Raw genomic sequence first — 15,607 nt, 5'->3', positions numbered from 1 at the left:
ATCCATTAGTCAACCAGCAGCTCTTGTGCATTCTGAAGCTGATAAGGGATGTGTATCATCACAAGATACAAAATACCATCACATTCCGCTCCACCAAAATCTCAAGCTGATGTCTAGAAGCTGGGGACATGAAACCATTTCAGAAATATATAGTCCATCCGTGGTTCATTCCCTCTGTCATGGGGAGGGACATGAAATGCTGAGTTAAGCGCAATCTCCAGTATTTGGTTGGAGATGATTAGAAAGACTACAAATGGTAAAATGCTAATCATACTAAGGATTTGCTAGGCATGCATCTGTGCTGGAGGTTGTGCCTTCTAAAATGTGCCTGCTCTCTTGCAAGACTGAGTATGACCAAAGACCTTGTGGTAATAAGAGGATAATAAAGTACTATGACAAAGGAAAAAATGCTTTTCACTAGGTTCACGTGATGGAAAATTCACTGGGATGTGCCTTCTGGAGAGTAAGAGCAGGACTTTACTCCAGGAATAACCACAGACATTAAGTGTTCCTGCTGGTTGGGAACATTGCCTTTTTTGTTTATTTACTTTTTTTTTTTTTTTTTTTAAATTACCTAAACAGAACATGTATTTTCAGGCCAGGCTACTTGGAATGGAACTGTTTGGCTTAGGAGCTTTCAATGTGAACATGTGTCTTTCTGAGCTTGCGTGGGTACTGTGAGAGCTGGCAGGACAGCCTGTGACATTGGTAATATGACTGGCCACACATTCAGCCTTTAGCACTTATCAGCAATTTCTGAATTCTGGTGCAGATAAGGTAGACTTACCTTGAAGCTTTCGGGACAAAAATGTGCGTATCTGTACATGTGAGTAGGGCAGTCCTGGTTCTGCTGTGTTTGTAAAGCATCCAATGAAAAAATTCTCCCACCTCTACAGTTTCTAGTAAATAAAGCAGAAATTCACAAAATACTGCCACTGCGATGAACCACGCTGATAACAAGGTTTGCAACTAATCTGTGTATAGAAGCATTCTAAGTATTTTCTCTTAACTGCCTCCAAGACAGAGTTCAGTGTGCCATGGATTCCTGTTGCCTTCACAGGCACACAGTTCTTCCAACCATATCGGCTCTCTGGTACGAGACAGACATGGGCATACTGAAGGGTATCCAGCAAAGGACCACCAGGGTGGTGAGGGGGTGGGAGCGCATAACATACAAGGAGAGGTTGAGAGTAGTGGGTTTGCTCTGCCTTAAGAAGATGAGGCTGGTATTGCTTGCTGTCTTCAACTACCTAATGTGAGAGTACAGAGGAGATGAAGCCAGCTTAATCTCAGAGGAGCACATGGACAGGAACGGGCAAAAGCTGCAACATGAGAGATTCTTATGAGATATAAGGAGAAGCATTATCCCTGTGAAGGTGACCAAACACTGGAACAGAGGCTCATAAAGTTTATGGCTAATTTAGAGAAATTAAAACCTCAGCTGGAGAAAGCCCTGAGCAACCTGACTGGTTGGCCCATGCTTTGAGTGGAGGCTTGCACCAGATGACTTCCAGAGGTCAAGTCCAACATGCCTTGTGCGATGGTTCTGAGAGTGCAGTGCCTGCAGTGCAGGAGCATGTGTCTGATACTGGTTCTAGCCTTTATTTTATCTAAGACTCCCATAAAATGAAAGTGATATTGTCCTTGTCACATAGACTTTGAGTTTTAGCATAAGTTTTAAAGTGCTGTAAGATCTTTCAATGGAAGCTGATCTAGTGAAGTAGAAGCAATAATCAGAAGTGAAGGATTTTATTCTCAGCTTTTCAGTGGAGTGAAGCTCGAGTTTCACAGAGTGCAAATGCAGTCAAGGCTATCCAGATCAACGCATCCGTTTTACGCCAGGATCAGTAAAAGGGAAGAAGATTTGCCCTTATCTCAATTGATTTATTGATTGACAGGCAGGGGCCAGGACTCCTGCAAGTGTTAGGTAACTTTTATTAGATCTTGTCCTGCCTGGGTGTTTCATGACCATCATAACCTGTCGTGGTCCTGCTCAAAGCTGGCAGTTCTTGGGGTGAAATGAAACACAGCTCTCTGCCTCTAAAGGCTCAGCACAACTACTTTGAGGGCTTGTTACCTCAGGATTTTACAAATCTTGAAAGTTTCTGTCTTTATTTATGCATTAAAGGTAACTGAATGGGTTTTAAAACAAAGAGAGAGAGAAAAGGAAAAAGCCCTTTGAGATGAAACACCTCTTTTTCCACGGAGCTGTGCACTGAGAGTAAGAAGAGCAGGAGAATTGCCAGTAAACATCCACATCACACACTAATTGGAACAAAGTAAACCTCCCATATCCACACAGTTTTCATTTATTCAGGAAGGTTTGCAACCCAGTTGGCTGGCGGCAATTTTTGGAACATTGCAAGCAAATGGGGCTCAGTCATTACAAAACAGTGAATGCCAAATCTGAGTTAAAGCCAGTTATTTGAGCGGGGATTATAAGCATTTTCCAGTGATCACCACCACAGAAATAAATAAATAGATGGCTTGCTATGTATACACTCGAAGGGGAATGTTGCCCAACATGCATAGCTCTTTGCTAAGAGTAATGAGGACACAGCTGTCTGAGCCTGGAAGCCAGTATTTGCAGAGGATAATTCTCAAAGATTTTTCTTCCCCACTGGCTTTTGTCCACTACCCATTATTTGCTTACAAAAGAGCCCCAAAGGCCCTAACATTTATACAAGAATTACCTTGGCTTTGTGGTGCTTTTGAGATTGTTATAAAGTACGCTGACACATGGACAGATTTGAAACTCAGATTAAATATGAAAAACAATGTTCTCCCCTGATAGGCTCCCCAATGCCCTTAGTGCCAAGCATAACACTTACTTTGTGATCAATCATGACAGCTCCTAGAGCAGCTGGCAAGGGTTGCCACAGGCAGAGATCTGAAGCTCTCCTTTCCTAAGAAGGACTTTTAACTCCCACCGCCTGCAGAGCTTGTGGCTGCACCCACCTGAGCTGACTAGTGATGTGAGTGTTGAGTCATGTATAACCCGTCAGCTCTACAGAGCCTCTAAAGCAAATATAAAACTGCTCCGCTGTCCAGACACATGTTCTGCAAGCACTGTTGCTGCAGCCAGTCTCTTTTCCCTGGTTTTATCAGCTAGGTTCAGGGAACAAGGTCTTAGATTCCTGGAGGAAGACAAATCACTATAGTGTCCATTGCATGTGTGTTTGACGTACGCAGTTTAAGTGTCATGAGGCAATCTACAACCATGCCACCTCTGCTTGGAGTCTCAAGCTCAAGCCAAGCAGCTTTGAATCCAGTCCTGAATGAGATGCTGGTGATGATTGCTGAAGCTTTGTGAGAGATTGTAGAACACTGGAACAGGTTGCCCAGAGAGGTGGTGGATGCTTCATCCCTGGAGACGTTCAAGGCCCGGTTGGATGAGGCCCTGAGCAACCTGATCTAGTTGGAGATATCCCTGTTCCTTGCAGGGGGGTTGGACTAGATGACCTTTGAAGGTCTCTTCCAGCCCTAACGATTCTATGATTCTATGATTAGTTAGCGATGGTTCTCATATTACTATTCCAGTTCCCCATAATGGAGGTCTCTTGTTTATATACATGCATGGGGTCCTCTTTTTTCATGTTTATTAAAGATTTCAAGATATCCTGTGAGAGTGACTAGAGCATTCATACTGAATTCTCTCTAGGGGTATGTACATGTGGCACATTTAGAATCTCTCTTGTATTTTCAGATCTCTGATACTTCCCTCCCACAGTTATTTGCACAAGACACTTGAGCAATGGTTAAAGCTTTTGTCATGTTGCATGTTCGAAGTGGCTGCATTTTAATGGAAGAAACAACTCTTCCAATAAAAGTTTCTGTTACATCCTGCAGGTGGATATTTGCATCCCTTTGTTTTGCTTGCGGCTTTAATTTCTGGATCCATTTGGATCAAATTCTCCTGCCGTATTAAAAGTAGGGCTGTTCTCCTCTTTACTAGTTATTGTGGTCTATTCACAGTCTCAGACCTCTTTAGCCTGCCAAAACACTTGGAAAAGGAGCTCTTAATGACTCAGTTAAAATGTACGGTCAAGAAGTTCACTTATTAGAGGAAATGTAAACTGACCACCAATTGGCTAAACCAGCTGGCTGGACTATTTGTGCTAGTGATTTCTCAAAGCTCCCTGGGGAGCGAAAGTGGGAATAGCAGTTCTCTTCTTTCAGTTCTCTCATGCTCTGTACCCTAACAGAAAAGCCTTTGAAAGAATTTGTTGAAGGAGAAGCCAATAGGATTTCACAGACATGTTTAAAAGCTTTATAAATAGTGCTTTAAACTCCTATATTTTTAATATATTCCTTCTTACAGGGTCTTTTCATACTATCCTATAGAATTGCAGAGAAAATAGACAATTCAGCCATATAAAATTCACTTTTTCAAGGTTAATGGTTCTACTTCTGTGAAATTTTGTAAGCCTTCTGTAGAGGATTCTTGCATGAGACTATTTCATATTATGCAGCAAAGGGAGGATTGTAAGGACCTTTTGCTAGAGGCATGTTTTAATTTCTTAGTGTCCATTTCCTGGCTCTGATTGCACATCTTTTTCGTTTCCATTGCAATAGAAAGTGTCACATAATCTCCCAGCAGCTGGGAGTGTTCTCAATAAGTGTTCGCTGGCTTCTCTCACCACCCTCCCAGCAGATCTCATATGATCATACATATGATGAACATACGATAAGACATACATAAACATATGATCATACAAAGTAGGTAATTTTGAGAAATGGGTAGTACAAGAGTAACTCCATTTGTTCAGCTGAAAAATCTGTTTCCTGCTGATGAAGACAGAACCACGTTGAGCAGCAACTGCTTGATACCTCCTAATTCAGCAGGTTCAGTGCCATGAGTGGGATGCTAACACATCTCTACCCCACTCCAGCAAGGTACTTGGGTCACTCTTGCTCTGCTGTTCCACAGCTACTCGGAATAGCATTAAGTGCAGCAGGGAAATAATTGAGATTCCCAAATCACATGCACTGACCATGGATTTCGTAAACTGTGTAGAATCTGCAACAGGAAATCATGACTCCAGAGAGTACAGTTACACTCCAGTCCATGGAGTTCCAAGTTAAAGCAAAGCCCTTGATTGAAATCAGTAGTTTGTCTCATTTCTGATCCCAGAATTAACATGCAGACTGTGCATTTATGCAAAAGCTCTCATGAGACACCAGGAATAGTCCACACAACCAGGTCTAAATTTGTACCAGCAGGGAGCCCTGGGAACTGGTGGGAGTGAGGAGCTGTGATCATGCAGGGGATGCCGAGCATATGAACCATGCACAGGTCTGTTCTTAGCAGAAGGGGAAGAGGCCACTGGCCCTTTTGTCCCCTCCCTATGCTCTTGTCTGCATGGCTGTTCTATAAATCTCCATCACAGAAGCAGGACTAGAACTGTGCTCAGAGAGCAAAGTCCTTGCACAGTTTAGCTGTTGTTTATCATCTTTGAGCAATGTTAAAAGTGTGCTAGCTAAGGAAAGGCTCAGATAGCTGGCAGGAGATTTAGAACCTGTGACACATGTTGAGCAATTTTCATACCAGGCAGAAGGAGCAGCATTACAGATTCATGCCTCGCACTATTTAGTATCCACTTCCAGGCTGACCATCTATGTGAAAAAACACTTTAATCCTTGTTTAGCTATCAACCAATAAGATAATGCATATGGGATGCAGCTAGAAAATGAATTCAGCAATCGACCGCCAGTGCTCAGACACTGAATTATGCCATTAAACAGGTGTTTAGGGAGTTGATCTTGGATTGTGTCCAAGCTCAGCAGGGTCAGTCGTCCTTGGAAAAAAACACTGACCCCACACAGCAGCAGTTTGAATTTGGCTTCAGTCTGCACTGTAGGAATGTGGCATTGTTATTTCTCTCCTTTTCTTATCAAATGTAATTATCTTGAGAAAAAAAAAGTTTCGAGAAAACATGTGAGTTCACTGAGTAAAAATCTACTACTGAGGAAATTATTTCTCAGTGTCCAAATAAGGAGTGGGGGAGAAGTTTGGGGAAAGTGCTCTGTTCCAAGTAATCTTGGAACTGATAACCATGTTACTGAGCTCGGATGTTTAGTCCTGGCCTGCAATTGTTCATATAAAAAATAGACATCCAATCTTTGTATTATTTTAAAAAGGAGCCTCGAGGGTTATAAATGACTGAACGAGCTTCAGTGTTTGAGCAGACAGAGATTCTGGAATGAGCTCGCAGCCTTAAGCCTCTCTGCAAGAACTTTTTATCTTGAGAGTGGAGCTCCTGGGGTTGTGATTGTACAGCAGTGGAACTAAAATACGGACAGAATAAAATAAAGAATTAAGGCCCCAAAATCACCCACACCTCCTAGTAGAAGCGGGAAGAAGACTTTCCATGGCAAACTTTTTTCAATTTGCAAGACCTGTGCTCTCACGGCTGTCAAATTAATCTTCAGTCTTACTGCGTTGAACCCCGTGGTGCTCATGGCTCTCAAATAATCATGATGGCAAAAACATATCCACTTTTGTCAATGGTTGATCAAAAGAAGGAAACACAGCCATAGCTACTACTGTGACCCACAGAAATTTGTGGCATGATTATCAGAATTCATTACTTAAGAAAGGAAGTCATGCATGCTAAAGATGTTCCAAATAGAACAAAATGTAACAGTCCATCTGTGAAACAGCGCACATTGCCAAAAGCATATCGTCTTGGAAATCTGCTGTCCACATTGGCTTCCCTCTTGAATACAGAGTCCAAGCAAAGTTTCTCTTCTAATCGCCAAAGTCTCCAAGAACGTGGTTCTAGCTCAGTGATGGTAAGTCCACGTCCTTCCATGATAGCTCTCTGCTAGGGATGTTATCACCTTGCCAGCCAGCCGGGAAAGGAGCTGTCATGGAGGGAGTGGAATGGTCACAGCACCCTGAGCAGGGACCACGCCTGTGGAGGGATAAGCGTAGTCACGGATCCCACCACTTTCAACACCAGTGGATGGACTTAACAAGGCAGTAATCTCCTTTGTTCCTGTAGTGGCAGGTGCAAATCATCTCCTTGGGACAGAGCTTCTTTAGTAAGCTTTCCACTTGCATTTACTTGGTTGTGTAGTATGTAACCATATGCTCATAAATACCAAAATGAAACTCATCAATATATTTATTTAACTTTTTTTTTTCTTTTAAAAGTAGCTTTTTGTCAAGAAAGTCTTTTCCTGAAGGACTCTGATATGCCTCTGAACTGATGAGCTGATCTTAAGAACTTTGTTTCCTTCTATATTCTTTAATGCATAAAGTCTCGTTTATTCACAAAGTCCTGTTTTTCTGAGCATAAGAAAGGCAAACAGTGTCTTTGCTTAAAATTTTTGAACCCCAACTTCCAGTAGGCAGGTCTTTCCAGTTCCTTCTCTTCTAGTCTGCTGATTTTCTCCCCTGGCTTTCCACCTCTTAAAGTCACTTAGCTTGCCAAACAATCTCCTACTTCCTGCATGTCCACTTTCCCTAACCCGCAGTTTAGTCCTCTGTGGGTTCTTTGATTCAACAGATTGTCTATGGTAATAACTTGGATCCTTCCTCTATCTTGCTTCATAAAGATGCAGTCATTCTATGTGTCCTGAAAGGAAGGCGATTGGCATGTCCAAACTTTAGGCTGATGACTCAGCATCTTCTAGCATTAATAATGTTATGAACATAGATTTCTAAGTTTTCCATGTTTTTTCTGCAGTTACTGCAAACATCAGTGACATGATGTCTCTCACTAAAAATCAAATTTATTGATAAAAGTACAAAAAAAGAATGAAAAATTGCACATGCATGCATTTAAACCTCTGCAAAGGAGAAATCACTTGGAAGAACTTTGCAAACTCCTATCCCCATTTTCAGTAGTTTCACTGGCCAAGATAGATCTCCTAATGGCCTTGGAAATCAAAAAAGATGTAAAGTAAGCAGAAAATCTTAGGTGTGATGGTTACGGATATAGATAAAAATAACTGAACATTGAATGATGTTAAATCATTCAATGAAGTCTTCAAGACACCACTTTGACCACATAATCTGTATTTTTTGTGACACAGGCCATAGAACCTTACCCAGAAATTGGTGTTTCAAGCACATAGTTTTTTGCTACAGTATATTTCAAAGAAGAAATACTGTTCAGGTATAAGGCCTTAAAGTAAGAGAACATCTACCATGTGCTTTATTATGTTTTTCAGACAGTTAATTAGTAGTAGTACTAAAGTTTGTGCCTTATTTTTATTTTTAATTTGTCTTCTAAACACTGAATTTCATCCCATTGTATTTTGCTAGCTTTAGCGACCATCTCCAGCTAAAAACTGTTTCCTTTAAGATGTTTATAGATCACAGGCAAATATACCTTGAATCTTTTCTTAAATAGAATATTAGATGGAGCGTTATCTTGCTCTGAGACAAATTTTCATGACTCGAAATTACTCTTGGGAGATTTCCTGAGCTCTTTGCAATATCGCTTTTTGAAGTGTTGACATCAGAAATGTATTTCGGTAACTGTTTTACTAATGCAATATACAGTGGTAAGAACAATTTCCTGTGTCTACTCAGTGTTCTCATGTTTATGCTTGTCCTTTCAGCAACACTGTGTCAGGAAAAGTTTGTGTTCAAGTGATTGTCTTTAATGACCCCAGAGTTATTTTCATGACCAACATTTTTTACTCTTGATAAATGACCTTGCATTTGTCTGCCTTAAAATGCTCTTTCAAATGTGCCCATGGTATCTAGCAAATTACTTTCATATAAGAGTTCTGTTCACTTTTTAGTTCTTAACTCCATCAGCTTGTGATCCTCTGCATTTTATCCCAAATATGGAAAATAGTGGACCAAAACCAGATCCTCAGGATCTGTAGACACTCGCAGCATGATTCCACATTTATGATTCTCTCTTGGGATTTCTAGTCTCCTAGTTTTAGCATCTTTTATTCGAGCAGTGTTGAATATCTGGTTTTAATTCAATGGATTAGAGTATTGTTTTTCTTTTTATGCTGTGATTTTTTGTGATACTATGGATACAAATGAGAGTGGCCTCAGTCCTGCATTCTTTGTGGACATGAGTCAGTATAAAAGATCACTGCAGCTTCTGATAAGAACTAGCCTCCCTGGTGAGATGTAGTGGTGTGCTGCAATTTGACATCTAGGTTTTCTTTCTGACTATATTAATATGCTGTCCTATTTTTTTTTTGTATTCATGGCTTTTAAATTATTTCTTTTAAAAAAAAATTTAAAAGCAATGAATTAAAAATTACTTTCATTGTTCCATGATGTGGTTAAATTCTAAAGAATCCATGAAGATTACTGTTAGCTTTTACAGATAATAAAACCCAAAGCCAGTAATTTGCATGATAAACATAATTAGTTCATTTATTTATTTTGACATTGTAAATGATATCTATCCAGTCACCAGGCATCCTGCCATCCATTAAAAATACAATCTGTACCAGTAAAAACAAAGCATCGGCACATCACATCTCACAAAAGGCAGCCAGTCAGCCAGAAATATATAAAAAAACTTTCTCCACCCTTCCAGTCCCCAAATGAAACCCCATTGCCCCAGCCACTTCGCCTCTGTCAAAATGTCAAGTAAACAGAACATCACACCCCAATGTTGCTAGACCAAACCACCACAGTCATAAATTTTGAAGGCAGACACACTGAGCTAAGAGAGAGGGATGTAGTTAATTTTGGAGCATTCAGGCTCAGGTTCTTGCAGCAAGGGCTTCCTGACAAATGTATATGGAGATTCTGCCTACCTATTTTCTCTTTCAGTCAGTAAACCAAAGACCTTTAAAACTCTTGGTTTTGAGCCATGAGGCTCTGTGTTCATTCTAGGTGGTGTTTCTTATGAGGCAGAGAGCAGTGGTCTGGAATGGGCTGTGTAGTTGCTCTCAATATTCAGCTGGGAAGTAACGAAATGAATTGTTCCCAATTCAGGTCAAATTTTAATTTCAGTCTGGACTTCTGCCCAAACTTCTACCCTTAAAACTAGCTGTAGGAGTAATAACATAAACACAACAACTGGAAGGATAGATGAGAGAATATAGATGACTTCTAATTTGATAGCACACAGCAGCATAATCAAGAGCCAAGAGATCCAGGGTCAGCGTTGGCCAAGGACTCCTTGAAAAGAGAAGTTTTGAACAGCGGTTCATCCTGTCCTGCCTGGGTTCTCTAGTGTGGTTTTATGTGCTGAACAGCTGCTCTCTCAAAAATCAAGAACCTCTAAGGAGTCACCCAGAGCCACTAGTCGCTCGGGAAAATTTGGACTTACTCAAATGATTCACTATGACGATCTTTGAGATCCTCTTGTTTTCATACGTAATCTCACAACAACAGTCCCAGTCCTGTCTTTAAGGGTAAGAAGAGGTGTGGTAGCTAGATAATTCTTTCAATTTGCCACTGACCATCTCAACAGTTCTTTCTCTGTTTCAGTAACTACTGGAAACCTTGAGGTTCAGTGCACCATTAGGGTAAAACAGTAACATTGTGAGTAGCATAGAGTTTAGCTGAAAGAGCCTTTGATGCCTCTGAGGTCTCCTGGTAGAACTTAATGCTTTCAGAATGATAGTTAATCTTTTGCTTTAGATCTCATTAGCCAAGGTAGAGGCTGCACAAAATTTCTGAAAAAGTCACATCTTTAAGTGTTCACGTAATAGGGGCAGGTTGTATTGGGCTACACAAAGGATTACAAGTCAGAAATGTCTGTGACCTGTTCTTACTTCTGTCCTGTTGAGTGACTGCAGGCTAATCCTTTAATTTCTTGTCTTCCTAGTCTTGAATCTCCTGGTTAAAATCAAGAGAGACTGATACTTACCACCAAGTGGGACATTGCAGGGTTTCATAGTACAGTTTGATTTGTATTGGGATTGGAAAGTGTCAAATAAGAACAGACTAATTGTGAACTGGCTCTGTATATAAGAGGACAGGCCCTACCCTGAATAGTTTTAGATGCTAAACAGTGAGAGAGGCTGGACTACGACAGAGATTTTGTTATCCTCATTTTTCAATTAGGAAGCAGGGCAATGGAAGATGAAGAGCAAGGATGAGTTCCCATAGGTTAAATTCTCAGCACATGAGTTACAGTGTGGTCACTGCTGCTGTGCCAATTCCTTGTCCCGCATAGTAACTACCAAGTACCTTAGTCTATTTTCACTGTGGACAGATCTAATATATATGTGCTTCCTAGTTTACCTCATGGCAATTCTTCTTGCAGTCACATACTGAGTAATCTAGCCAAAATCACAGAAGAGGTATTCAGTAATGCTAGCTACTAGCAAACCTAGACTTGATCTTGGGATGCAGGTAATGTTTTCTAAGGATCTTGGTGACGAAAGGTACTAAAAGCAGGTTTAGTATAATGAAAACCATCCTCGGGTATCAGTGATGGGTGACACCATCTGATGCTTTAATGGTACTGATGCTGAAATCATCAAATATCACTATCTATTGACACCTCGAATAGGAGGTGATGGGGTTCCTAGGGTTTCTTGCTAGCTTGCTTCTCTTTAGTAACTCTTCTGCTCTCCAGCTCATTAGACTTTACTTTGGGGCTCAGACAACTTATTGCGGTATTACTTTCCGTGGTGAATACTGCAACACAAGTTATGCTGGGTCAGAGGCACTCTTTCAGTCTCCAGAAAACTGCATCTCAGGGACTTCTTAGCCACATGTGCTGTCCTTGTATGGAGTGGTCCTTACAATTTTTTATTCTCTGAATTTTTGTCTGCTTTGAACCTAAAAAACTACCGACAATTTAGTATCATGTACATTTAGCACCACAGTTTTACTCTAAAACTGTGTATGACTGATCACAAGCACAGACATGGTATGAATGAGCTTTGAAGTGATATTTCCAGGGCATGAACACACCTAGGATTTATGTTTGAACGGTACAGAAATAAGCTATGCAACCAGGATAAAAAATGATTTACACGTTATTGACTAGCTGTCAGGTTGTTTCCACTTGCAATGTTCCGCTCAACCAAAAATGCCCTGAGATTGTTTTGATATAGTTTCTATGCTGGCACTTAAGTCTAGTGAATCCATTATAGGCAATCTCAAAGTTTTATGGCTAGTTTTCTCCTCAGTGGAAGTAATTCAGGGATTCTTTTTTCCCTTTCCCTGTCAAATGTCTATTTTGGACTTCATCGATCACACCAGTTCTCACTGTATGCTGCACTGGGTAAATGGGCTGGGCAAGGCACCCACTGCCTCCCAGCTCTGATATTCTTCAAGAGGATACCTAGTGGTTAGCCAATTGTTGCATCGACACTTTTCTCAGTGTGCAAATATCAGCTTTCACTTACTGAGCCCATGTAACGTAAATAACCCCTGGCAGACAGGCTGGGATTATACTACCTGTTTGAACTGAGAAGGCTGTTTGCCAAAAATAATTGATTGGATTGCATTTGTTGAGTCTGTCAGTTCAATGGTGCGTCATGGTAAGGGGTAATTTTAGAGAAAGCCAGAGACATGTAATATAGAACTGAGTGTGTGCTCTCAGGCCCAAGTAAAAAGATTTGATGCTACCAGAAAAGCTGTTTATACTTGTTAGTTGCACAGAACTTCATTAATGAAGTCAGCGAGGTATTATTCAGTGTAAAACGCAGGAAGCCAAGGTGTTCTGCATAGACAACTTCAGATTGATCAGGTTTTCTAGGGACAGCAGGAACTCCACAGGTAGCCTCCATTGTAAAAAAATTTACATTCAAATGGAAATATGTCTCCAATAACACTACAAAAGGTGAAGACTGGGAGTAAGCAAAGAAATCTGCTTAGCAGATAGCAAAGAAAAGAAGATCGATGTCTTACTTTCCCAGAGCGATTGTACTGCTGTTCATGCAACAGCTACAAAGATGACTCAGGAACAAAACCAATCCTGTAGCCACCGTTGCTTTGATGAAGGATGCATGTTGTACCTCTGCAAGAAAGATGCACCACAAAAGAGTGGAGGATCTATAGTCTTCAAACAGCATTGCTGCCATGTGTGGTGGTAAGAGTCTGACCTTCATTTTGTCTCCACTGTGCTTCACCTACAAATATTACTGGAAGCAAGGAGCATCGAAAATGGAAATCTCCTCTTCAAGCTAGAAACTTGAAACTGCAGAATTCTAGCTAGACTAGAAACTGCAGAATTGGCCAGATCCCAAGGTCTCACTCCTAAAACAATAAGTAAACATGACAAATAGAAAGCTTTTTCATTTAGAAACATTAATCTCATTCTTATTAAATTTATGGTTAGATAAAATCTGTATTCAAATGCTACCAATTACATGCGATACACTATATGAAGAGACGATCCAGAATTTTTAGCCCAATCGCAGAAGCAATAGCTGAACTGAACAACATATCTATGTACCTATATAGTCTAGACTCGTTATCTTACCCCATTCCCACTTCCCCCACCATTTTGCCAACATTCGTCTGGCCAATAAATATATGGGAACCGGTTTCCGACAGAGTTAATTACCTCTAATTGTGCCACTCTTGTTATCTGACCAGCTTTGACTTGTCATAAATTGCTCTGGTATGAATGTTGGCAAGATAAGAACTCTAGGCTCTCTGTGTGTATATAATATGTATGTATTTATTTATATATCTGAACACGTTAGATAGGCTGCTGAGGTAGATTGGATGAGTTATTTCATGCCTGCTGGGATTTTTCAGACAGCTGGCTGTGAGAAGTGCCTCAGGGACAGATACTGAGATGCTGTTCCTCAGTTCCCGCCTTCTGCTGCCTGCTCCAGCCCAGGGCGTTTGTGAGATGCCTTCAGTCATGACCCAACAAAGTCCGGGTTAATAAGAATCAGGGGGCGATCCAGGGAGTAGCATTGCTGGGATGACATAGTACTTCAACAAAGGCCAGTGCACAGTATGCTGGAATAAAAAATAGTTTAGATATCAATAAATAAAACATAGAAATCTGAGTTGGCTGAAAAAAGTCACAATTTATCTTTTGATATTTCCATTTCTGACATCTAGAGGCAAACCCGACGCCAGAAATGTCAGGGAAGAGATTAAGCAAGGAGGGATTCAAATTGAACTTCTGACTCTGAAAGGCATTTTTAATCAGTTAGGTTCCAGGGTCCTGGCTTATATAAATGTAGGAATGCTATTCACCTCCTTTGCAAAAAAAAAAAAAAAAAAAAAAAAATAGCCCACAACAAAAACAACCGAAGGGGTTGTAATAAAAACCCAAATACATTAAAAACAATAAGGATGGTAGAAAAGAAGTTTTATTGTCAGGAAATTGATTCCAGGAAAATATACATTTTTTTTTTTGTCAGGTGAAGGTTGATTTTGGTTGAACCTTCTGTCAGAAAAATCACAGTGGGATAATCTGTGTTGGTGGGGGTAGGAAGTAATTTTTTTTTTATATGTCTGAGTTGCGTTTGTATATCTCTCGAACTCCCGTTCATCTCTTACTCGGCAGTGGGGTTATATAGCCCTTTCGGCAGCCTTTCCCTAGGGCTGAACACTGCCCTGTAGCATGGAAATCCCAGCTCAGTGCCAATCAAATGTGCAAGTAATAAAAAGCTTGAGGTAATGCGATACCTTTCTTGAGGAGCTCTGAGAAACACTGGGTCATCTGCAAAAGGGAGAGATTTGACAGGCACCCTCAGTTCTCACTGCCCTCAGACATTTGTTATTACGAATTTTACTTCAGGTTATGGTCGTTCTCTCTACTCCACCACACTTCAGTTCCTCGCATGGAGCCAGTGTACACATTGTGTGTGCAGGTCCCTGTACAGTGTGAAAAATCTTCTGTCGTTGTCATTTCTAATATTTTCTTGCTGTATTTCTGTGTTGCAGATGTGGATGAATGCGCTTCAGATTCTCACCAGTGTAACCCCACCCAGATCTGCATAAATACTGAGGGGGGCTATACCTGTTCCTGCACTGAAGGCTACTGGCTGTTAGAAGGCCAGTGTTTAGGTAAAAAAACCTCATGCAATACGGTATTTGAGCATCTGTGTGTGTGTACCTGTGAACAGCTGAAATAATGTCACTGAGCACCTTTATCAAGTACACGGTTAAACCTTCAGCTACGTGGAAACTCTCTTTCATCCTTGTAAGTGCCAAAGTGTAAGTTTGGCAGAGAGACTCCCTCGTGGAACAAAACAGAAGATGTAAATGCCATATGACTAACATCCATGTATCATGTGGGATTCTCATATTCCCGGTCTGAAGGATTGCATTTCATCTAAGATCAATCACAAGCACGTATACAAAAACATTGCAGGGGGATTGGACTAGATGATCCTTTGAGGTCCCTTCCAATCCCTAACATTCTGTGATTCTGTGATTTATTCCCAAACAAACCTATCCTTTCTACATCGTGACAGTCCGGATCCAAAGGGATCAGTATTTGATACCAAGAAACAAGCCAGTAAATCCCTAGATTCAATCAACCATTTTTCTTGGGGGTGAGAAAAAATTTGCCTCTGAACTGGATGCTGTTTCAGTAGCTTTCAAGCAGTTTTATTCTGATTTTATTATTTTCCTTGCAGCAATGTCCTGTTCATCCTTTTAGCTCTGTTTGCTGAAAAGAGCATTCCTCAACAAAGAGCACGGGAAAACCTTCCAGCTCCCTCCATCTCCTGCAGCCCATTC

The 15,607-nt window shown here is 40.8% G+C and overlaps 1 protein-coding gene across 1 annotated transcript in view; it reads left to right on the top strand.

Moving 5' to 3' along the window:
• FBLN5 (fibulin 5) overlaps nt 1-15,607 on the top strand; it is a 51,289-nt gene that overhangs the window by 20,861 nt on the left and 14,821 nt on the right. The window contains exon 5 of the mRNA XM_086613508.1: nt 14,807-14,929. Coding sequence (XP_086469634.1) covers nt 14,807-14,929 — 123 coding nt within the window. The remainder of the gene's footprint in view (nt 1-14,806; nt 14,930-15,607) is intronic.

The sequence above is a fragment of the Tauraco erythrolophus genome, chromosome 6 (genome assembly GCF_009769465.1).
Source record: "Tauraco erythrolophus isolate bTauEry1 chromosome 6, bTauEry1.pri, whole genome shotgun sequence".
In the NCBI taxonomy this organism is placed as follows: domain Eukaryota; kingdom Metazoa; phylum Chordata; class Aves; order Musophagiformes; family Musophagidae; genus Tauraco; species Tauraco erythrolophus.
This window is presented reverse-complemented; position numbering and strand designations above follow the sequence as displayed.